The following is a 25,245-nucleotide window of genomic DNA, read 5'->3' as shown; positions in this document are numbered from 1 at the left end:
TGAAAAACAGAAGAGTCACACTTAGTCACTAAGCATAGTTAATATCTTTAATTTACTTTCAAGGACCGTTTGAGATTGACTGCTTTTTCTTTTCTTTTTTTTTTTTCCTTTAGGAGTCTGGTTTTTGCTGCCATTGATTGTGTTTCTCTCTCTTCACTGCCATACAAATGTTCTGCAACTGAATTGTGATTCATTCATTCCTTCAATGTTTCTTGGGCACTCAGGCTATGTGCTCAGCACTGGGCTATAGTAACAAACAAGACTGAGACGTTTCCTGGTGTCCCGGCTCTTACAACGTCGTGGGGGAGACAAACAAACAAAGTACCATGTTCTTTGAAGGAAGATGACAGAGGATGACAGGGGCTGCTGATTTTGAGTGAATAGGGATGGCCTTTTTGACGAGGTGACGTTTATTGATTCCACCCTTAAAGTTCACAAAATAAATTTAAAATTTACCTCTCACCCCTTCCGCTCAGAGTCTGAATTGTCGAGTCAGTGTTCTAATGTAGACATCACGACTCCGGTTTCAGAGGTAAACAGGAGTCTAGACCGGCAATCGGCAAACTTCTTGGGTAAAGAGCAAATAATAAGTGATTTTCGCTTTGCAGGCCCTGTGGTCTCTGTCGCAGCTACACAACTGTGCAGTTTGTAGCAGAAAATGAGCCATAGGCAACATGTGAATGGATGGGGGTGGCTGTGGGCTGATACAACTTTCTTTGCAAAAGCAGGAGGCAGGCGGTGGTTGGTCCAGCGACTGTAGTTTGCGGATCTCTGTTTCCGGATGCACTTTGCCCTTGTTTGTTTCCACGCGGTAGCAGCAGCCGTTTTTCTGCAAGGGGAGAGCCTCCTCCTCATTAAACAGAACACTGCTTTTCTTCTTTAGAAAAAAATGCAAATTAAGGTAGACTAATTCAGAAAATGTATACAATATACAAGAAAAGATTGGGATAAAAGTGAGAGTCTTACGTTCATCTTCAGACACACTCTAAGAATAACCACTCGGAATCTTCTCAGGTTTTTGATGTGTGTGTATATACATAGTAAGTGCACACATGCAGACACCAAAGAGAGGTTTCCTTCTGGTGTTTCGTTTGCCTTTTTCCTTCCCTTCCCTCCCCTTTTCCATCTTTCCTTTCCTTCCCACCCCTTGTCCTCCCTCCCCCTCCATCCCTCATTTCTCCCCGACGCGGGCTCACTCGGAAACACTGCTGGGCCCCTTTCCTTCACCCTCCGCGAGGCCGCGGTGCCCCGGCTCTGGGAGGCACACATTCCGCAGCCGGTGTCCTGTTGTTCCCGACCACATGACGTCAGTGTCGAGTTATTTTCGGCGAATGGCTCTGTGAGCAGGTGGTGGGGGATAGGCTACATCCCCGCCCACACACCCCGCTGCTGGCCGGAGTGTTGGAGAACAAGCCTCAGACCACATGCAGGCAGCTGTGCAGCCCTTTCTGGGTGGGCAGGCACAGATGGTGGGGCTGGAGTGCGGAAGGGGGCTCTGGCGCAGTCATCAGACACGCTGGCTGGAGAAGGTCGCTCCAAAGCAGATACTTCTTACAGTGGGATTGACAGGCTTTCCACACGGGATAGCAGTGGGCCAAGGGGCCTCGGGGCCAAGCACCACTCCCACCCCAACGGGGACTGTTGGGCTTGCCTTACCTCCCTTTGTCTAGGAAGGCCATGAGCTGCTACGTGACCCAAGTGAATCAGATTCTCTCCCCCTTTTCATTTAGAAAAATCGAGAGAATAACTTAACAAACACAGGGACATCCTTCACTCAGACTCATGATAACATTTTCCCACATTAGCTTTCTTTCTAAAAAAAGAATATAAGCACACACGTATATAAATAATAAACATATATGAATATATATATATATATATTTAAAATTATATTTTAACTGTGGTTCCCAAGTAAATCACAGGTCGCTTATCCAAAATAAATCACAACTCTGATTTCTCCAGTCAAAGCGATTTCTAAAGCAGGCAACCTGATTAAAAATTGGGTGGAGCTGCTGAGCAGACAGTTCCCCAAAGAAGAAATGCAGATGGCCAACAGGCACATGAAAAGATGCACCACATCACTAATTATCAGGAAAGTGCAAATAAAAACCACAATGAGATATCATCTCACACGAGTTAGGATGGCCAGTATCGAAAAGACTAAGAACAAATGCTGACGAGGATGCGGAGAAAGGGGAACCCTCCTACACTGCTGGTGGGAATGTGAGCTAAGCCATATGGAGGTTCCTCAAAAAACTAAAAATAGAAATACCATTTGACCCGGGAATTCCACTCCTAGGAATTTACCCAAAAGAATATAATTTCTCAGATTCAAAAAGACATATACATTCCTATGTTTACTGTAGCACTATTTACGATAGCCAAGATATGGAAGCAACCCAAGTGTCCATCAGTAGATGAATGGATAAAGAAGAAGTGGTACATATACACAATGGAATACTATTCAGCCGTAAGAAAGAAACAAATCCTACCATTTGCAACAACATAGATGGAGCTGGAGAACATTATGCTCAGTGAAATAAGCCAGGTGGAGAAAGACAAGTACCAAACGATTTCCCTCATTGTTATACGTGGAGTATAATAACACTGAAGCAAAACTGAAGAAATAAAACAGCAGCAGACTCACGGACTCCAAGAAGGGACTAGTTGTTACCAAAGGGGAGGATTTGGTGAGGGTAGGTGGGGACAGAGGGAGAAGGGGATTAAGGGGTATTATGATTGGCACATATGGTGTAGAGTAGATCATGGGGAAGACAGTGTAGCACAGAGAAGGCAAATAGTGATTCTATAGCATCTTACTATACTGTTGGGCAGTGACTGCAGTGGGGTATGGGGGGGACATGATAACATGAGTGAATGTAGTAACCACATTGTTTTTTCATGTGAAACCTTCATAAGAGTGTATATCAATAATACCTTAAAAAAAGAAGCTATTTCTAATATTCCTTATGCCAGTTCGCTAGCCCTAAGGGCTGAATAAAATGTATTTTTCTCAATTACGCTCCTATCTTCAGTTCAGCTGCTCAGAAATGTCAAAGCTGAGCCCTGTGTGATTCTCTTTGCTTTTCTTTGTGTTGCAAGATGGTCCCCTAGAGAGTGTGCACCACAGGACATGAATATTTGTTTTGTTTTTGCTGAATCTCTGTGGTTTGGAAGAGTGCCTGGCACATAGCAAGGACCCATTAAACGTTTGTCGAGTGGCTTGCTGTGGCTCCAGCTACTGCTTAAAAGATCTGGGCAGCGGAAAAGAGGACAAGATGCAACAGAAGAGATAACCTCTATGTCAGTAAAATAACGTATCCCCAGAAAATCCATAGCCAATGGATTGAAATCCATAGCTCAATCTACTTGAGCAGCATCGGCCAGAACTCAAGGCTATTCGCAAGAGTCTGGGATGTAAAGCTTTCAGCTTGGCACGTTACTGCCACACACACACACACACAGTAGTTTTCTGTAAGTAAGGAAGATGGGGGAATGGGTATTCAGCAGCAATGCAATTTTTGCTGGATGTTGGGCATGTGTTTGTAGATCTGTTCATGCAGGACTCTGAGTCTGGAAAGAGAGACTGCTTGACAGAGAGAGAAGTTTAGCAAGTGGTCAGGCCACAGGAAAAGAAATCAGAGCAACTGCTTCCCAGAAAATAGAGCCAGCAGAGAAACAGCCTGATGGTAAACTTGTGACAGGAAAATTTATTGTTTAAAAAAAAAAATTTTGTGGGGCCCCTGTGTTTAAAAGTTATTAAGAATTTCAATTTGACCGTGGGACTTTAAACCAAGGGCGGGGTCCCCTGTGGTTGCACAGGTCACATGCTCCTGAAGTGTACATGATGGAACCCTCAAGGCTTAGGCTAATTGTCTCTCAGTTGTTTTTGACAGTTCATCTGAAGACCCACAGGGCTGGATTCCCTCTGTGTTGAGTCAGATTTTCCCTTCTTTGCCTGGCAGTGAACTCTACCTAACATGATGATTCAGAAATTGTTATTATTCCTATTCTTTTTTATCTGCATCAATTAGGAGTGGCTGCCACAAAGAAACTATCCTGGTTAAACACAGGGGATTGAGAATATGGTTTCATGTGTGTGTCCTTCCATGACGCTGCTACAACTTCAGTAAAAGAAAAATAAAGGGCGTGAACCCACGCGGACAAAGAGAACAGGAGAGGAGAGGAGAGCAGAGGTGAAGGAGGCATCCCCTGAAGCCCCTGCAGAGGGGAAGGGAGGAGCTAAGAAGACAGCAGTTGAATCTCACTGCAGAAGAGAGTGGGGTAACGTGCTCAGAAGACTGGGAGAAGGTGACCTCCTGCCTTGAATTCTATACTTAGACAAACTATTAAACTGATGTGGTAGCAAAATAAAGAATTGTCAGATACGCCAGGTCACAAAAATATCCCTCTCATGCAGGCTACAGATAAAAGGAAGGGAGTTACAGATAAAATGACAAAATTAGGACGTAAACCAGGAGAGAGGAAGATCTAGGATCCAGCAGGCAGAGAATCCAAAAGAAGAGAGGGGAAAGGAATTCCTATCCTGAGGGTGGTCTGGGATGACAGCAGATCAGAAGGGCATCCTGTCCGGGAGGAGCAGAGCTTACATGGCCCCAGGAGAGTGTCTCTGAGCAGCACATCGAGCTGATAGATTACCTCATGAATGTGTATGATGGTGGGCTTTTTGCTCTGTTTGGAAATAGTCTGGGGGTAGTTTGAGTATCTGTCATAAGTACATAAAAAAAACTAAGCAAATGAAATGCTAAGGCATCATTAATCCAGGAAAGACAAAAGATCGTACAGGAAAGGGTATGTGATCAAACAGCAAATGTCTGAGCTATGAATTACGTTTTTATAGTCAGTAACATAAGCATTAAATACCAACTTAACAAAAAAATGTTGATGTAAGTTTATTGAGAGAATGATATAGAAAGGATGTAGGGGTATGGGTGTGGTGTGTGAGTTAAAAGAACTAAATCCTGTTTCCATCTTATGAAGTCAAGAGTTAAAATCTTGAAATGGAAACAAATTAAAAAAACCCTGTCCGCATGTGATTTAGAAATGTGACAGTAAACACTGTAAGAAACAAATGAAGGGGTTGGAAGTGATTGCTTTCGGGTGTGGAGACTGGGTTTAGGGAGTGAGGCGGGAAAGTTGTGTCCTTGTTATAAGCCTCAGGGTATTGTCCGACTCTTTAGACTGTATAATGAAGTCCTTTGATTATAAAACATAAATAAAAAGCAGGATGCTAACGAGGTGATGGTCTTATATACCTCCTCATCTGTAATCGGCTGGCCTCCCTGCCGTGCTGGTAACTGTGGGGCCCGGGGACATCCGGATCACAGGGGCTCAGTTATGCGGAATGTGGTATCTTCTTTGAAGTCATCTCGAGCTGATCATGGCCTTTTACTCTTGAGGGAATAGGTCTGGGAACCAAGGAATGGAAATGGGAATGGAGTCTCTCACTATTCATTTAAGGATAAACAAACACTTGCTTATTTCTCTGAGCTGAAAAAAAAAATCCCAAACCTTCTTTTGACCCCACTTCCCTCCACCTATTGTCCTATTTTTCTGCCTCAGTTTACAGTCACATTTCTCCAAATAGTTGCCCATGTTCATGGTCTTTCATTCTTCTCCTATTCTCCCTTGATCTCATTGCAATAAGATTTCACTCCCCCTACACTACTAAAAACAGCTCCTTCCCAGATCTTTAATGGCCTCCAAGTTACTAGATCCAATGGTGAATTCTGTTTTTATCTTAATGTATTGGCAGTGTTTGACTCGGCTGATGATGTCGGATTTCCAGGAACAATCTCTTCACTTGGCACCCACCTGGCGCTCTCCTGGTTTTCTTCCCACTGCTGGTGGCTCCTTCTCTGTCTTTTTGGTTGGTTCCTCTTCATTTCCCCGGCCTCACAATGTACAGGTGCCCACGGTGCAGTTTCTCCCCTGACCTACACTCCCTCCTTAGGCACTCACTTAGGTTCATTGCTTTAATTTATATGCTGAAGACTTTCCGATTTTATATCTCCAGGCCAAATCTCGCTTCCGAACTTCGGACTCACTGATCCAGTTCCCCTCTTAATCTTTCTGCCTGGAAAAATCTAAAAAGATATTTTATAGGGTCAAAACCAAACTTATGGCCCACCCTACTCCCACCCCCGGGGCAAGCCTGCTCTTCCCAAGGCCTTTAACACACGAGTTAGTGGCTAATCCATCCTTCTAGTGGATCGGTTCAAACCTTGGTATTGTCCTTGTCTCTTTTCTTTTCCTTGAGCCTCACATCCCATTGGCCTAAAATTACTGTTGTCTGTACTTTCCAAATGCATCCAGTGTCTGACCGCTTCTCATCACCTCTGCTGCTCAGTCTCTGGTCCAAGCCACTGGGATTTCCCATCTGGATAACTGCATCAGCTTCCTAACTAGTCTTCCTACTTCTCCCTTTTCCCCTTTCTAGTCTATTTAAAAAAGTTCAATAGCCAGAGCAATCCTTTTAAACTTAAGTCAGACCATGCACTTCTCTGCTCTGACCTCTTCAGTGGCTTCCCATCTGACTCTTCTTTTAGGGATGCCGTTTTTTTCTCCCTTACATATTAAACAGATTTTCTTTTTTTTTTATTAGTTTTATTTTGGTATCATTAATCTGCAATTACATGAAGGACATTATGTTTACTAGGCTCCCCCCTTCACCAAGTCCCCCCCACATACCCCTTCACAGTCACTGTCCATCTGCATAGTAAGATGCTGTAAAATCACTACTTGTCTTCTCTGTGTTGCACAGCCCTCCCCATGCCCCCCAACACTATACATGCTCATCGTAATGCCCCCTTTCTTTTTTCCCGCCCTTATCCCTCCCTTCCCACCCATCCTCCCCAGTCCCTTTCCCTTTGGTAACTGTTAGTCCATTCTTGGGTTCTGTGCTTCTGCTGCTTAAACAGATTTTCTTTATAAGATTTTGAGGTCATGTGCTTGCATTCATGAGGCATCATGACATGTCTTGGTAGGATGTATCTTTACTCAGTAAAAAATTATATTGTAAAATGGGATTTTTTTTTTACTTCAGACTCAATCTTATTAGATTAATATTGCCACACTTGCTTCTGTCCCTTTTAAATCTTTTTTTCTTCTGTTACTGTATTAGTCAGGATAGCTTTAGCCATGCTGCAGTAAAATGTAGCTCCCAATTATCTATCTTAACACATCTTATTTCTGACTCATTTTAGGTTGTTTAAAGCCTGTTGGGAGGAAGGGCTCAGAGAACTGATGTCTCTGGTCCTGTGGCAGAAGAGGAGAGAAGCTGGAGGAGGGGCCTGTAGGTCTTTCTACTGCTTCAGCCTGGGAGTGACAGACAGCTCTTTCCCTCACATTTTATTGGACAAAACTACTTTTCCATGTGTCCAGGAAAATAAATGGGATTTGGCGAACAAAAGCATGGTCTTTGACTGAGTCACGTTTCAGGATGCATGTGTCTGAAGGTCAAAGGGTGTATTTGTATCATCATGGAATCGTGTATTTTGGTTATGATGTGTGCTTTATTATTAAAAAAACAACAACCCTTATTTATGTAATCCCCGAAGTCATCTCTCTTCTCCTGCTTCAGAATTAGGATTTGTGAGGGCTCCATCTTTTCCCTGAGGCAACTTGGTTGCAGAACTCAGCAAATCTTGCACTTCTTTTCATCTTTACAACAGCCCTAAGACCTAATTATCCTCATTTTAGAGACTGAGAAATGAAGATGAGTGAGGTTATCTGCCTTACTGAAGGTTGCGCAGCAAGGAAGAGTCTGATCCAGGATGCCAGTGTGAGGGTCCTGGCTCCTAGTTTGATTTCAGACCTTAACCTGCATTCCTTATCAGATAGACCTTATCAGAGATGAAGGCTCATCTCCCCATCTAGCCCTGTGGCTCTTTGCTGCCCTCTCCTGACGTCCTTCGTTATGATCCAGCCAGAAGTTTGGGCTGCAATGAACACCTTGCGTTCTGGCGTCTCTAAGGTTACAGCCTGCGTCCTCTCTTCTTGATGCTTCAATCCCCCACCCCCTGTGGTTCCCAGGTGCTGAGTGTATAGTCTGGACTAGTAAATAATCCTATTGATTAATGTTTAAGAGCAGCAGCTCTGATGGGGCTGTTAGAGCGCCCTAATGAATTTCCACAGTATGCCGATCCCTGTACATAAGGGATCCCATGGACTCTTCATATCAGTGCCAGAGGAAGTGCTATTAAGTCTCTTTTACAAATAAGAAAACCGAAGCTCAGAGAGGATGCAGTAATATGCTCAGGGTTATCCACTTATTAACATTTATTCTACATCCTGTTAAGAAGCATTTATTATTGGCTAGACAGTGGGCTAGTGTTGGGATAAAATCAAGGTTTCTGCATTTAACCATTAGAAATATACCTGGAGCTTGGACAGAGTATTCTGTTTTTAGTTCTTTTTTTTTTCTTTTAATAAAACAAAACCATAATGCCTACATTCTTTCAAGGGTTATTCTAGTTGCTACTTTCTTCATGAAGTCTTTGCTGTGTCTTCCTTTCTCTTTCCTGTATCAGACATGGAAGCACAACTGGTGCTCCGTCTGTCTTTAGGTCCTGGGAATGAAGGCCTGGGTGGCCTCTCCTAGGGGTGGCGAATGTATGTTACCTGTGAGTCAAGGCCTTGGCTTGGGCTCCAGCAGACATTACTAATCAATCACAACACCCTTTCCAAGACAGCCTGAGAATCCTCGGCTTCCTCTCTGGTCTATCATGAGTTTCTGTGAAGCCAACATAGAGGTGGACATAGAAGTTGACCCCGAGCGCCTTGTTTACATCCCTAGACTCCCAGGTACACAAGCCCATAATTAGCATTCTTGATTAAGCGAACTTGAGTCGGTGACTTTTTGTTATTTGCAACCAACATACTCCTGATAGACAAGGTCTCATAGATGAAGAATCTGAGGACCGGAGAGGGGGAAGTGACATCCTGGCGGCACATGTGTGGAAGTAGAATTCGCCATCTCAGCCCCTCACCTCTAAAGAACCTTGGAATTGGGAAGCCAGCTACATTCTGAGTACGTGGGGGTTACACAAATAACCCTGCAACCTATGCGATTTATTTTAGAATCCCTTCAGAGTAGGGCTCCTGGTTGCTGTAGCCTCCTTTTCTGGCACTTCTAGGCATATATGAAATTCAGGTCAAGGATTCTTACCATACAATTGAATTAATATATTTATTTGAAAGAGAATAACAGACACAGACCCGCACAGACCCCATTTAATCAATGATGCTTCACGCATATGTGAACTCCTGGGGGGTGGCTGACCTCATGATTCAGACTTCACTGTTTTCCTGCTGTAAAGGGATGCCCCTGAATGCTCTTACTCTGATCCTCCCCACAGCCGATGCTGGACACACATTTATTTGGTCTGATTCTCTCTTTTTTGCAGTCAAGCGGCACTGAACTTGGAGGCTGAGAGAATATGCCCTCTGCTGATTTGCCACCTCCCTGTATCCACAATATAGATTCATCCTCTCAAGTACTTGCAGAGGGATCTGCTGCAGGAACCCCCTTCTGAGCACCTTTAATCTATTCATTCATTTCACAATTATTAAATGTTCTCTATGTCTTAGGCAGAAAGCTATGAGCGACACAGATAAACCCTAGCCCTTATCAAATGTCCTAATACATTCCAGAGAGTCTAGAAATAGGTCATGTTTCTGGTAGCTTCTCAGGATTTATACTAATAATTACTTGTTTATTGTGTACAGGGTGAAGGTTACTGGAAGGGAGAAAAAATTCACTGCATTGGTGATAATCATCTTTTTCTGTTTTAATCCTTTCCCCCTGTTGGCTGGAGAGTCATTTCCTGGTCCCTTTTGTTTTTCTCTTCCTGTTGATCCTCTAAAGGCCTCTATACTCACTGGATCCTCTGGCCCTTTTTTAGTGTGCTCTCGCCCCAGGTGCATCCTAATAGCCGTCAGGCATGCTAGACAGGGTACAAGTTCCACACCACACAAGTAACCCTTCCGACAATGCTGTGGGGTTTTACAGTTGTTTATCACAGGAATAGAATTTTCTAAAATGAGTTAATTTCACATCTTTGTTTCAATTCTGTTCAATTCTACACGATTGCTGTTTGAATTCTGAATATTCAGAAACAGAGTCAGTTGCTATTTCATCTTGACTGGTGCTTCAGGAATATGCAGCAGATACAGACAACATTAAGCCCGGCTGAGGTGGCATTCAGTACCACCACATCCCACCCGGTCTGACCACTCTGGGCATCAGAATTTTGGCCAGAAATTTGAGATTTACCCTATCCAATGATTTAACTTTAAGAATACCTACTGACTTCCAGGTCAAGGGGAACAGTAAGTTCATGCTTCAAGAATCCCCTCGGCTCCATGAACATAGTACTGGACTACCAGAGAGAGAGAGAGAGAACAGAAGCAGGCACAGGGAGGCTTGATTACATGGCAAGCATTTCTGAGGATCCAAGCTGGCACAGAAACACAACAGTGATCAGGGCGGAAGGGGTGGGCGGACTTGCTGGGTTTTGGGTGCAGAGACAGTCAGGGGTGGTAAATGAGTCAAAAGTGTTGCCCATGAGATGGTGAAGCAGAGGCAGGCACACTGACTGAAGTCCAGGATTGGGGTGGTATGGATTTCTCATCCTCCACGCTCCTGGGAAGAGGCTAGAAATAAACCTGCTGCCAAATGCTGAGGGAGCGATGGCTCACACCCAGCCCCAGGTGGGAGAGAAGGATGCGACAGTGTTGTGACCGAGAGCAAATCAAGCTTCCCCTTGACCCCGCCTGGGTCTGCACAGCCCAGTGGCTCTGCGGGCCAGTCCCTCTGACAGCCATTGCTACACCTGGATTTGGACTGGGGCCCCTCAAAGGTGCTCAATGAGACAATGGAATATGGAGGTAAAGGAGAAGGGAGGAGAGAGAGAGAGAACTGAAACAAACACACCACCTCATGTTCCAAATGAGACCGTAAACCAAATAAAAGAAACTGGATGAATACAAGCTAATACTAAGAAAATCACTCAACAAACCAACACCCAGAAAATGGATTCATTTCAGCTGAAACTGATTTTATTGAATGATCAGACAAAGCTTATATAAAGTAAATATATTGATTATTTCAAAGAAATAAATGAAATGAAAACTCCCATTAAAATAATAAAAAGACAGGAGAAAATAGGTTGAAAATAAGAAGGGGGAGATAGGGGAAAGGACTGATTAGAATATTTGAACATAAAATGTAGTCATCAAAACAAGAAATGTGGGGCTTTAAGCTATGAATGTTGTGTGGCTTCACACAAAATGATACCTTCACTTTGTTACCTCTTTTACCTCTAATACCTAATTCACTATCTTTCTAAAGCACAGCAGAATTACCATAAAGAGACTGAAAAAAGGAAAAAATAAACAAGAATGGGGAGAATAGGTGAAGAAGTCATTATGGTGTCAGGTCTCAGAGAGCTGAAGTGATACTCTTTTCAAGCGTAGATAGAATTCTTGTAAAATTTGCCCATGAGGTCAAAAAGGAAATCTCAACAACTTTCAAATAATTGATATTATACTGACCACATTCTCTTACCACACAATTAAATTAGAAATAATATAAATGATAAAAAGTATTTTAATACCCCTCCTCTATTTTTCTGCTTATTGGGGATAAATGCCATAATAATAAAATATTTATATCTGAACAACACTAAATGTACTAAAACAAAAAATTGTCTGATGCAGCTAAAGTGGTGTCTAGAGGAAAATATGTAGCTTGATTGCATTTGTTATAAATGTGAAGAATGAAAATAAATGAGTTGTATTTAACTAAATAAATATAAAGTAACCTATGAAGGAAGAAGGAGGGACATGATAAATATAAGAGAGAAAGTAATGAAATATAAAATTAGAGAAGATACAAAACCGAAAGCTTGTTCTAAAGAAAATAAAACAAAATAAAATAAAGAAAAAATAAAGAAAATAAAAGAATAAATAAAAAAAGGAAAATAATGAAATACGTAAAGCTCTAGCAAGACTCATCAAGAAATAAAGGGAAGATATGTAAATAAGTAATATTTAGAAAAAAGAAAAAAGTTCAGTCCACACCCATGAGATTGTTAAGTGTATTGAATATTCCCTTGATATTTGACAGAAGTGACATTATCAATTTGTGGAGAAGGATGTTATCAACATGGAAAAAAATCTACAATTTAGATCTCTACTTCACACAGCATACACAAAGATCCAGCCCACTTGTGTTAAAGACCTAGGTGTAAAAAAGCAAAGTCTAAACATTTTTAGAATATGTTTTAGTCAAGGTATAAAAGCACAAACCATACAAGGAAAGAGAGATACATTTCACGACATCAAATTTAAAGATGTACAATCTATCTTCACCAATTGTAATTTTACAAAAAATGATTTTAAGTAAATATTGCTATTTTAGTTCAGGCTGTTATAACAGAATACCATTGACTGGATGGCTTATAAACAATAGAAATTTCTTTCTCCCAGTTCTGGAGGCTGGCAGTCTGAGATCAGGGAGCCAGCATGGTCTGGTTCTGGTGAGGACACTTTTTGGGGTTGCACACTGCCTGCCAAATTCTCCTTGTATTTGGAAATGGCAGCCAGTCGGCAAGGGCACCCTGTGGAGTCCCTTTTATAAGGGCACTAATCCCATTCATAAGGGCTCCATCCTCATGACAAAATCACCTCCCAAAGGCCCCACCTCCTAATACCATCACATTGGGCATTAGGATTTAGTATATGAATTAGAGGGGACACAGCATTTAGTCCATAACAATTGCCAAAGGTCAATATTTGATAGAGCTGGGTAGTGGGTATAAAGTTATCACTGTATTATGTTCCTTCTTGCCCATAAATTTGATTTCTTTCATGACAAAAATAGATTAAAAAGAGTACCTGCAAAATTAACAGACCAGACTTTTTGTGGATGTTAAGGCTGGAAAACATCCTTGTGAGAAGGCTGAGCCTCCACTGTGGATTGAAAACTCTATCCAGTCCTGCACACTTCATCACAATGAGATACAATAAAATTATACGTACAAGTTGATTTCCAACTCCTTTCTTTTTGCTCTAATCTGTGTACCTCTCCCTTCGTCAATGTGTTGGTTCTGCTCATCCTCCCCTGTGTGTCCTGCTTTCTGGGCTGGGATACTTGACTCCTTGGGTGGGAGGAAAATAAAAGGAATATGATCCTTCAAAGCCTCTTTTATTAGCCTCACTCACAGAGGAGAATTTGGCCTTTAATTGCTCAGTTTTGGACTTCTATGGTGAGAAACTGGGACAACAGATGGAGTGACAAAGCCTGAGGAGACAGCAAGGCTGGGTGGGCTCACGCTGTAAAGGCAGAGTATCGCCGGAGCAGGAGAAGAGGTTCCTGAGGGCACGAACAGAGGAGGAGAAAGACAGGAGCCAGGGGGCCGGGCTGGAGAGCAGAGCGTTGGTCTTCGCCTCTGCTCCCTTGGCCCTCCAGGTGGTTCTTTCCCCCTCGATGCCCTGGGCCTGCTGACCTGGTGGTCTTCTTTGCTGCTTTTGATCAGCCTCACATGTCAGGGCAGAGGCGGGGAATTCACTTTGTGTTTCTGGGGAATAAGAGTGCCAGACTGGGTCAAATTGAGTCAGAGCTGATGTCTGCCCGGAGCAGCCCCGAGTTTTATAGTGCAACCATCTCATGTCCACTGTTGGGTGAATGAACCTTCACTTTGTTACCTCTTTTACCTCTAATTGTGTCATTGGCAGGAAGTATTATTTTCCTTCAGAGGAGAGAAAACTAGCTCAGAGGATTGGCTTGCTCAAGGTAGCACATCCAGGAAGAGGCCGATGTGCATTCAAATCCATGTCCGTGATGTTTTCCATTGAGCCACAGTGTGCCAGGTTCTGTGGGATGCCACAAAACATAAGATGTGTCCTGGCCATCAGGGAGCTTGATTGTTTATTTTGGGAGACACTGCACCTGAAACATTAAGGCTGATTCAAGTCATATGGAATCAAGAGAGAGAATCCTCTGTGTTTAGGACATGTTAAAGGACCACGCATCTCCAGGGCCCTGTTAGCTTCTGCTCAGCCGCCTCCTACAATCAGAATGAGTACTCACCACTTGTGATCTTCCTTTTGCTTTATAGGGAAATGATGCCATATTTCCCTTCTGTGGAAAAAGACGACTTAGCCTGTAGATAATGATCAAATGCTCTAGAGGAAATTCTTTGGAAGGAAGGCAATTAGGCATAGTTATTTTCTGGATAAAAGTGACCCTTAGTCACAGCCGCTATAGGACTGTGAGCTCCTTAAGGATTAAGGCTGTTTTGTTTACATCCACATGCATGTAGCCTGGCACAGTATGGCTACTACTAGTAATATCCATTATCACTGTAGATTTTCCCCACCTGGGGTTAAAGGGCAGGCAGGTGAATGGGGAGACATTTGACTGACTCTAGTAAAGGAAAGCCTCATTGCATTCTGGATAAATCTAGAACTCTCAAGAATTTATTTCACCCTATTCCAGAGTACTTCAGAGCCAGAAACCTCGGCAAAGAGTCTAGCTGGCACGGAATCTTCCTTGGTTGACTCCCCAACCTCCACTGGTGTTTGTCCTACTGGTCTACAAACTTGGGACTCCCATGTAGTTTCTGCACACCCTCTGGGGGCAGAGTTTTCCATAATTTATTATCTTTTTTTCTTAATTGTCTGAGTGCTTCAAATTTCCATGGAGAACTGATCCCATGGGTCACTCCTAGGTTTTAAGAGGCACTCACATAGAATATGAGTCGTCTTAGAGCCAGTGACAACCCCCATTTCTTCTTCCCTTTCCAGTTCAGCTGATGGCAGATCTCTACCCTTGGTTTAGAGAAGCTGTGATTCTTAAATTTGGGGTCTCTTGTCTGCAGTGAGGTTTAATAGCCTGCATTTGCCACCAGCCCCAAGGTCCTGAGCATATTGGACCTTTGTGTTTCATCTACGGAAGAGGCAGAGAATTAGCAGGAGGGCAGATGAGCGGCTCCTCTAGCGATGCCTGAACACCTGGATACGGCTATTTAGCTTCTGGTTTGCAGGCATGCTGGGAACTAGCAAGCACATACACTCAGAGCATGCAGAAGGTGGCCTTTGGAAAGAATGCCATCAACCCAAAGACATACCCAAGGCAGAGTAAGGGTTCCTGACCTCAGTGTCACACAATCATTTCTCAGAGTTTTCCCACTTTGTTACCTCATTTTTTTTCTTTCAAAACCTCTTTTATAGAGTCATGGAGGTTTTAAATATCAACCCACTTTTTAAGTGAGGAAATGGAATTCACATAGGGTAGGGTGCCGAGGACATTGGGGGTTTTAGTTCCTCTTCATCTCCATCTGCCCCCTTAAGCCATTGCAAGTAAACCTACAATCTTACCAAAATCACTTTGCTTATTATTCAAGTGCAGCGCCATGGCCATCCCCAGGGCCCCACTGAGGCTGCCACCCCTCAGGCTTTCCCTTTATTGAGATTCTGTATAATAATCACATAGTCCATAAGCAATGGAAGCAACAATAATAAGAAGGTCTTCCTAGAGTGCACTTTAAAGTTTACAAAGAGCTTATATATCCACTATCTCATTGATTCACAGAATATCCTGGGAGACAGGAAGAGCAGGTATTGTTTCTATTTAACAACTAGGAGCTTAGAAGCTCAGAAAGTTTGGTTTCCACTTGGGAATTCTGTGGTAATGGGCTCTCCAAGTTGCTCTGGGATTGGGGCCTCTGTTGCATGTGACTGTAGAGACCTCCCATTTCCTTTCTCCTATCTCCATTTCCCGTTTGTTCTCATCTCGGGGAGACCTTATGTGAATAGCTGGAGGACTACATCTTGGCTACTCAGTCCTGAAGCTGCAAAAATAATGAGAGAAGCACGTGGTTATTGGGTCAGGTTTGGCTTTGGGAGTGTCAGTCTCTGGGGAGATGTGTGGTGGAAAGATGGTGGGCTCTGGGGTCAGAATGGGCTGTATTCTCGTCAGGACTCTGCGACTTACTAGCTGGTTGAAGCAAGGCTCAGGGGAGCCCCACATGCCAGGGCCCTTTCTTCCCCTTCACAGCTACCTGGCGACTGAGGAAATCTATGACTTGGTGGAGCAGAGTTCGAAAACAGCTGATACAGTACAGTTTTTCAGGAAATTTATAATCAAATTCAGCAGGTAAGAAAAAGAAATTACACATAAAAATCAATTTAACTAGTCTCCCACCCAAGGCCAGTGAGCTACTCTGGGCACCAGCCTCCAGGCATCCTCTGTCTTGGAGCTGATTGGCAGGAGGGTTGCACAGACATCCGCACCCAGATTGGATGGCTTTTCCGTAAGTACTGGTGGGCTTCCTTTCCTTCCTGTTTCCTTGAAACAAGTAGCAGGATGAGGAAAGCAAACAGCACTTGGGGTCAGCATGGTACTGGGAGCATGCATGCATTCTTTTATTATGCCAACATATTTATTGCATGCAAACTGCATCCCCGTGACTCTTTTTGGCATTGGCAATACAATGAGGAGCAAACAGACAAAGATAATATTTTCAAGGAGCTAACATGTGTGATATTATAGATAAACAAATAAATCTCTAACAAATGACAATGAGGCTGGGACAAAACTATCAAAGCAAGAGGGAGTCAGAGAGCGATGGGAGTTGCATCTTCAGAGAGGTGCTCAGAAAGGGCCTCTGTTAAAATAGCTTTATGCAGAGAATTGAAAGAAGTACAGAAAGGGGCAACAAGGGGCATGGGGAGCAATAAGAGCAAAGGCCCCACAAAATGTACGTACTTTACCCCCCATTTGACAATGAGAATATTGTGGATCAGCAAGATTAAGCGACTTTCCCAAAATATAAGCTTGGCTCCTCGGACTTTAGAGATGGTGCATTTGGGAAGTGAGACAGGCTGCTCTCAGGGCGCAGCGGGAGCAGGGAAGTGGGCGTGCAGTGAGCCAGGGCGAGGGAGTGCAGGCCATCCGTCTGCCCCATGGCACTCCCCCAACCCCCATCTCTGCCTGCTCACCTTGGTTCGGTGGTTATTTTCCGCACAACAATGTCGGGCTCTTGGTGAGCTCATTTTTCAGTTCCTTTCACTGCTGGGGACAAGTCTGCTGGAGGCCAGATCGAGAGCTCTGCAGCAAGAGAAGTGCGGCCCCGCTCACCAGGCTCATCACACGGCTGCACAAACAAACAGCTGCAGCAACTAAGTTTCATTTCCCTGCATGAACCCCAAATTGTTTTTCCATATTAGTTTGGGAAAATCTTAGCCAAGGGAGCACCACCTTTTGAGGACATCAGATTAGGCTGAATTTCTGTGCAGCCTCTCTCCTTATTCAGTGATTGTCCCTGTCTCCCTTTCCTCCCCTACTGGCTGCCTTTCCCTAAGTGGCCCTTGGGTGGTAGAGTTTTCTCAGCCTTGGAGAGGAAGCCGAAGCAGTTGCTAGGCCGCGGGGCTTCCCTGTGCCCCTGCAGGATGCTGGAGCCTGCGCGGGATCCCTCCAGCAGGGCTCTGAGCTGCAGAGAAATCAACCTCACAAAGCAGGGCTGGAGACCTGGACTTCAGCTGTGTCACTCGGAGACATGAGATGGCAGAGGGAGATGGCATGGTGTGTGGGAGGGAAGCTCAGGCTTTTGTGTCAGATTCACTGGGGTTTGAATCCCCTCTCTGCCACATACTGTTCTCTAATTTGATGCAAGTTATTCTCTCTGAGCCTGATTTTTCAGTTGCATGAAATCCAGGATGAATCTTACCTCTATGGAGGGTGGGTCGCTGGGTCATAGCATAGGTGTGGGGATTAAAGGAGATGATCTAAGCCCAGCAGAATGTGGCCCACAGGAGGGGTTCAGTAAACACTCTTCTTTTATTTTTGGAGGGAGGCTCCTCTGCCCACCAATACATGGTTGAAGAGCTCTGAGGTGGGGCTCCTTCATCCTGAAAATCTTGCTCAGAAGACTTTCCTCATTTAACTCATCTCTGGTGACTTCAGTGATTCCATTGGAGATTTATTCTGTCGTGTTAGGCATTGCCCTCTAGCTTGGTGTTTTGACTGCCGTTCAGTTAGGAGGTGGTAAAACTGGGTCGTGAAGATACCAGTGGGCTGATGACTGACCATGGTCTTAGGCACTTCCTGGCCTGCTTCCCCAAGGATCTCACAATCTCCTCTCACAATTCGCTTTTTATACTTCGCTTTTCCTGCTGAACTTGGTCTTGTCTGTCAAGGATCACCTTCTCCCTCACCCTGCACACTGATCTGATTGGGAAATTGTTTCTTGATCTCACCTGTCCTGTCTTCCTTCTGGGTCAAATTAACTGTCCTCTGCTTTGTTCTCCCAGGTGCATAAAAATGGACTGATCACATCCCTGTTGTGACACCTGGATACCTCTCCATCTCCCCTGAAAGATATGGGCTTTTTAAGGGTAGGGCTCCTAACTCATTTACGATCAGAGGCCTGATACCAGTACAACACCTGGTACCCAAGGGCTCCGTGATGAAGGAGGAAGTGGCAGGCATGGAAGTCTGGGGAAGCCACATCAGTAAATTATGAATGACCAGGTACAAAAAGTTGCTGACTTCAAAATTACCAACAGTTAGATAATTGTGGGATGCTTTCTTTTTTGATGAGTGGAAGTGAATTGCTATATGTTAGTAAATAAATGAAGTAATGAAACAGCCATTCAATCATTTGATTCATTTCAACTTTTGGGTGGTTTTCTCGATATAACAATTCAATCTATTTGACAGTCTGAGTTAATCTCTTGGGTCTCTCAAAGAATACAATTGGGTATTGGAAAGCAGAGGAAGAGCTAATTCAATGATCTCATCATCATTTCATTTTTTTAGGTATCAGGCTTTTGATGTGGAATTCAAGAAAAGGTCTCTATGTACTTTATTAATTAGAGATTAGGGTGGGCAATGCAGGGACAGCTGATGATTTGGGGTGGTTTGCGGTTTGGTGGTGGCAAGGTGGTATGTGTGACCACCAGGTAGAATAACTATAGCACAGTAAGATGGTGTTCTTTTTGCTCAAAAGTGGCACATTACAGCCTGTGGGCCAGATCTGGCTTTTGGCCTGTTTCTGCATGGCCCATGAGCTAAGGAGTTCTACATTTTTAGACGTTGGCAAAAAACAACACAAAAAAGACCCAAAGAAGAATATGTGGCAGAGATTGTATGTGCTCTGCATAGCCTAAAATATATACTGTCTGGCCCTTTACAGGAGAAGCTGGGTGACCCCTTCCTTAGGACGCATGTGTAATTTTTCTCAGTGGTCCAGGTTCCTTCAGTCTTGTGGTTCCACCATCCACCGAGGTCTCAAAATGTTCTGAATTTAGCCTGTGAATGGGGAAAGAGATAGCAGGAAAAGCACACGTGCTTGTTAAAAACCCTACATATAACACTGAGGAAGTGTGAATCTTGCTTTCTGTGTGTATGTGAAACATCCCACTTCTTTACCCCTCCTTCAGCTGTTGAGTAATAAATACAGGTTCTTTCAGGGTAACTTATCTGGACCTGATACACACTCCTTCAGATTTTGGCATCCTCTCTCTAAGTCACGGATCAGGAAACTGAAACTACTATTAGGCAATACCAGCTCCGCACCAGGCCCCATGGTGGATGCTGGGCGGGCACCTTTTCCTGATTTTATATTGTTACTTGAGCTGTTCTCTGCCTGGGCCTTTCTGCAGGCTGCTCGGGCTTCCTCACACCATGGTGGCTGGGTGCCAAGAAGCAGGAAGAAGAAATAGTTTCTATAGGCCTGGGCCTGGAAACTGGCATCATGTCACTTCCATATTCTTCTGTTGTCAGGCAGTGACAAAGCCTGCGTTCAAGGGGAATGGCCATAGACCCCACTTATGAATGGGAAGGGTGTCAAAGAATTTGGGGCTCTATTTGAAAACTGCCATATGGTGGAGATATTATATTCTTTCACTTAACCCTGAAACAAGATAGGAATTCATCTTTTTGGACCTCTTATTATCTGTTTAAAAGTAATTGTTTAGTGATTTGCTCATGATCACACATATCTCAAGTTGATGCTGGAACTTGGATGCAAACTCAATCCTGATGATTTTATTTCTTAACAGCTCTGTTCACTCTCCATGCCTAGTGGCCCTGGCCACCATCCCTTTATGCTATACCGGCAACACCCTCCCAACCTGGCCTCTCTATGTTCCATCTTGTTCCTTCTAAACCTACCTCAGCACTGCATACTTGCTCCTTACGAAGGCGGAAAGCACAGCATTATTCCCCTGCTTAGAACTTTCCAAGGCTCCCTGTTGTCCTCGAATGAAGCTCAGATCTGTCCTTTCCCTTAACTTGGTTACTAGCTCTTTACTATGTTGTCTTAGCCTGTTCCTCAAGTTCAACACCAGCCATCCTCTTTTCTTTCTTTCTTTTTTTCATTAAGGTATCATCGATACACAATCTTATGTTCAGGGTTCACATGAACAACATTGTGGTTACTACATTCCCCCCATTCTCAAGTCCCCACCACATACCACATTACAGTCACTGCCCATCAGCATAGTAAGATGCTATAGAGTCACTACTTGTCTTCTCTGTGCTATACTGCCTTCCCTGTGCCCCCCCCCTTATGTGTGCTAATCATAATACCCCTTAATCCCCTTCTCCCTCCCTTCCCACTCACCCTCCCCAGTCCCTTTCCCTTTGGTAACCACTAGTCCATTCTTGGGTTCTCTGAGTCTGCTGTTGTTTTGTTCCTTCAGTTTTTGCATTGTAGTTATACTCCACAGATGAGTAAAATCTTTTGGTACTTGTCTTTCTCTGCCTGGCTTATTTCATTGAGCTTAATGCCCTCTAGCTCCAACCACGTTCTTGCAAATGGTAGGGTTTGTTTTCTTCTTATGGCTGAATAATATTCTATTGTGTATATGTACCACATCTTCTTTATCCATTCATCTACTGATGGACTTAGGTTGCCTCTATGTCTTGGCTATTGTAAATAGTGCTGTGATAAACATAGGGGTGCATATGTCTTTTTGAGCCATTTCTTTTCATACTCTGTCACAGGGGAGGTCAACATTTCAGTCTTTTCTCTAATTCTTATTAACCCAAACATAATGCTAAGTGCTTTAGAGAGACTATGTAATTTAAAATTTCACAACTCTGTTAGGTTTTTATATTTGCAGACAGGTATGCTTGATTAGGAAGCTAAGCTCTTAACCTTTATGGTAAACTGTATCTATTTGAAGTTTCCCAAATGTGCAATGCTTTCCTAGTAACAGAGTTTATCCTTGTTGTGTTCTCTTTACTTCTCTTATCTATCCTTTATCTCATTAACTTATACTTATTTTTCAGGTTTCAGCTTAGATAACCTTTCCTTTAGGAAGATCTCTCTGATTCCTCGAGACTGGTTGCGTTTCCCCACTCTTCCTCCCATAATATACCTACCCATGATTTCTACTCAGCACTTTAAATTTTGTACTGAAAATGTTTCTTTGTGCCTCTCCTGGACTATGAATTCTTTGAGGGGAGGGATTGTGTCTTGACTCTACTTTACTTTACTGAAGCGAAAGACATTTCAGTCCAACATCCACACAGGTTCTGCCTGACCTGTCATTACCTTTGAGGCTGGGTCGGCTGAGCTCTCATGCCCACAGATGCAGCCGCATGCCCCAAACCGGACCCAGGTGACTGAGTTTGTCATGGTGGGCTTTGCTGACCTGCAAGAAGCACGCCTCCTCTTCTTTATACTCTTCCTCGCCATGTACCTGTTCACCTTGGTGGAGAACTTGGCCATCATCTTGGTGGTGGGTTTGGACCGCCGGCTACATAGACCCATGTATTTCTTCCTGAACCACTTGTCCTGCCTTGAAATCTTGTACACTTCAGTCACAGTGCCCAAAATGCTGGCTGGTTTTACTGGGGTAGATGGGGGCAAGACTATCTCCTATGCTGGTTGCCTGTCCCAACTCTTCATCTTCACCTTCCTTGGGGCGACTGAGTGTTTCCTATTGGCTGCCATGGCCTATGACCGCTATGTGGCCATCTGTATGCCTCTCCGATATGGGACCTTGGTCTCCTGGGACACCTGCATCTACCTGGCAGGTGCTTGTTGGCTAGTGGGCTTCCTCACGCCTGTCTTGCCCATCTATCTCATGTCCCAGCTGGTGTTTTGTGGCCCCAATGTCATCGACCACTTCTTCTGTGATGCCTCACCCCTGCTAGCCTTGTCCTGCTCGGATGTCACCCTGAAGGAGACTGCAGACTTCCTTGTCTCTCTGGTGGTGCTCTTTGCCTCCTCTATGGTCATTGCTGGGTCCTACGGCAACATCGTCTGGACGCTGTTCCATATCCGTTCAGCTGCTGAGCGCCGGAAGGCCTTCTCCACTTGCGCAGCTCACCTGACTGTGGTGAGCCTCTTCTATGGCACTCTTTTCTTTATGTATGTCCGGACCAAAGTGGCATCCTCCATCGGCTTCAACAAGGTGGTGTCTGTCTTCTACTCCATTGTCACGCCAATGCTCAACCCCCTCATCTACAGTCTTCAGAACAAAGAGGTAAAGGAAGCTCTGGGCAGGGCCTTATCCTGTGGGTCTTGGAAAGGTCAATGAGGAGGTAGGGAGGGACCCAGTCTCCTTGCCTTGGCTCTTGAGAAGGAGGGTGGTGAGGTCTATGGAATGGAGCAGACCAGGTGATCAGTAGTTATGAATCGTGTGTTAGTAGTTAATCTCCTATAACAAGAGAGACCGAATAGAATGGAGCTTAAAGAAAGGATGTTTTCTCTTCCCTGAAGAGTGTTCCAGGTTGATGGGTGTCTCCGCTAAACAGGCATTTAAAGATCCTAGTTCCTTCTGTGTCATAGAGTCAATCTCCCCTCGAATATTGGCATACTAAGGCCTGTGGGCCAAATCTAGTTCAGCATTGTTTTTAATGATCTGTGAGCTAGGAATGACTTTTGTCTTCTTAAATAGTTGAAAACAAATCAAAAGTAGAATAATATTTCATGATACATAAACATTTTATAAAACTAAAATTTCAGTGTTCATAAATTAAGTTTTATTAGAACACACACTATCTGTATTGTCTATGGCTGCTTTTATGCTGCAATGATAGAGTTGAGTAGTTGTAACAGAGACCATTTGCCAACCCCTAATCTAGGACCTTCTTGTTGTTTACACGTTCAACACTGGGTCCCAGTGGGCAAGAAGTGCCTGATATTTAGCGGATGTCATCAATATCCTCACACTCTCATGGATGTGGAGGGGCTTCATTTAGAGCAGGATTTGCTTTAGGGGTCATGGGTCTGTGACAGTCACCTGTCATCATCTACTCAAAGAATGGGAATTAATCAGACCAGGAACAGGTTGTTTACTTCTTATAAAACAGTTTCACAATAGATGTATTTAGTTTAATCCAATTGGGTTAGGTTGGAAATGTTAGATCACAAGCTCTTTGTTTTTAAGGACTCTGAACCTCCCTGGAGGCATCTCCTCAGGACCTTGCATGGAGCAAGAGTCTCATAAAAGTTCCAGTAATTCAGCAATGAATCAAGAGATCCAGATTTGCCACTATGTATACTTCTATTGAATTATTTAATGAATACTTGTATAGCCTTTACTATATAACAGGTACTTTTCTAAATGCTTATAAATACTAACTCAGTCCTCTGTTCCTTCATACATGAGAAAAACTGGTATACAGAGAAGTTAAGTAACTTGCTTAAGGCACACAGCTAAGTAAATGGCAGAGCTAGGACTTGAAACTGATTATCTGACTCTTAACACCTGTACACTGATGCCCTGGGTACACTGGTCCCTCTCTCGGCCTCATTTCCCTCATTGTAAAAGGACAGGGTGCACTGGACACCTTTAAATACCTACCTGTTGAATGTTTCATATGTGCTGAGCGCTTTCACACATTTTCTCACTTCATCTTCAAACAACTAAGGAAGGTTTAGTCTCATTTCACATTGTAGGAAAGTGAGGCTCTGAGAGGACGAGCAACATTATCACAGTCACATAGCTGCAGCATGGAGGAGCCAGGAGGATCCATTCAACCACCCTCCCTCGATGCCTCCTCTTGAAGATCTCTTCCAAGGCTAACTTTGCAAAGCTGATGTATTCATTCATCAGACAACTACTCTGTCTCCTCTTTGCAACAGGCACTGGCTGGTGGCTGGGGGCTCCAGGATGAGTTAGAGCAAATGCTTCCATCAAAGACAATGTATTTGCAGATGTGTCTCATTCCTCTTTGATAGAATGAAACAAAAAGTAGAAGCAGCTAAGTGACAAGGAGGGGTCCAGACCTGTGTGGTAAGGAGGGTTTTCCTGGTGGTAAGTCCAGCAAAGGCATCCCAGTAATGGCCCTCCTACAGCCCACTTCTGTTTTTCTCACTTGAGATGATATGATGCCTCCAAAGCATTTGTACTTCTGTGCTCTTTTCTGGGTGGAGAAGAATGATGTAGCATTTGGGAATGAAGAGGCAGGACAGGAGGCTTGCTCCGGAACCTAAGATGGTAAAGCCCTCCATGGCCACTGTGTCTTTGCCTTGGGTTCTCAGCTGGGCAGGGATGAAGGACACCCAGATGCAGTAGCAGATCCACACACTGAGAGTGATATGCTTTGCTTCATTGAAGGGGTCAGGCAGGCAGCGGGCAGGGAAGGCCACCAGCAAGCTGACCGGACCTAGCAAACCCAACCAGCGTGGCACAGAACAGTTCCAAAGAGCCCTCGTCACCCTTTCAGGTCACTGTGGACCTAGGCTCTGTAGAGTTGACAGGCTGTGGGGGCTCTCCAGTTACCCAGAGTGTACACAAGGCTGCCTGGACCAGGGAACAGATAATGGCGACGGTGCTAGGGAGCACTGACCCGGCCACTTGCTAATCTGGGTGTCTGGCCGGGTGGCATGGAAGGCTGTCGCCACCACAATGGTTTGGCCAGCACAGGTGACACACAGATGGTGAAGGTGACCCCAAAAGCTGCCTGGCACCCAGCACAGGTGAGGGGTCGTGGATGCCCACTGAACACGAAGGGGCAGAGGAAACAGCGGATCAAGGAGGACAGCAGAATGTAGCTGAGCTGGCAGTTAGTGGCTCTGATGATGGGGGTGTGGTGGTGCCAGATGAAGATGCCTAGATGGCCCGGGCAAGGAGGAAAAGCAGGGCTGTGCAGGTAGCCAGCACCATGCCAAGAGGCTCGTGGAAGGGCAAGAAGTCAACAGTTCTGGGTGTGCACTGAGTCCTCTCCATCCTGGGCCACTGGTCCTCAGGACACTT

The 25,245-nt window shown here is 44.3% G+C and overlaps 1 protein-coding gene across 1 annotated transcript; it reads left to right on the top strand.

Annotated features, from left to right (window-relative positions):
- Positions 1-21,627: 21,627 nt before the first annotated feature.
- LOC118909763 (olfactory receptor 6Q1) lies at positions 21,628-22,581 on the top strand. The gene has a single exon (XM_036880502.2). The coding sequence runs from the start codon at positions 21,628-21,630 to the stop codon at positions 22,579-22,581; it is 954 nt and encodes a 317-aa protein (XP_036736397.2).
- The last annotated feature ends 2,664 nt before the right edge of the window (positions 22,582-25,245 follow it).

This window comes from Manis pentadactyla, chromosome 9, assembly GCF_030020395.1.
Source record: "Manis pentadactyla isolate mManPen7 chromosome 9, mManPen7.hap1, whole genome shotgun sequence".
Classification (NCBI taxonomy): Eukaryota; Metazoa; Chordata; class Mammalia; order Pholidota; family Manidae; genus Manis; species Manis pentadactyla.
This window is presented reverse-complemented; position numbering and strand designations above follow the sequence as displayed.

Bases quoted from the DNA above. Each gene is read 5' to 3' on its own strand.
- LOC118909763 (XM_036880502.2), top strand. From the start codon at position 21,628: ATGCAGCCGCATGCCCCAAACCGGACCCAGGTGACTGAGTTTGTCATG.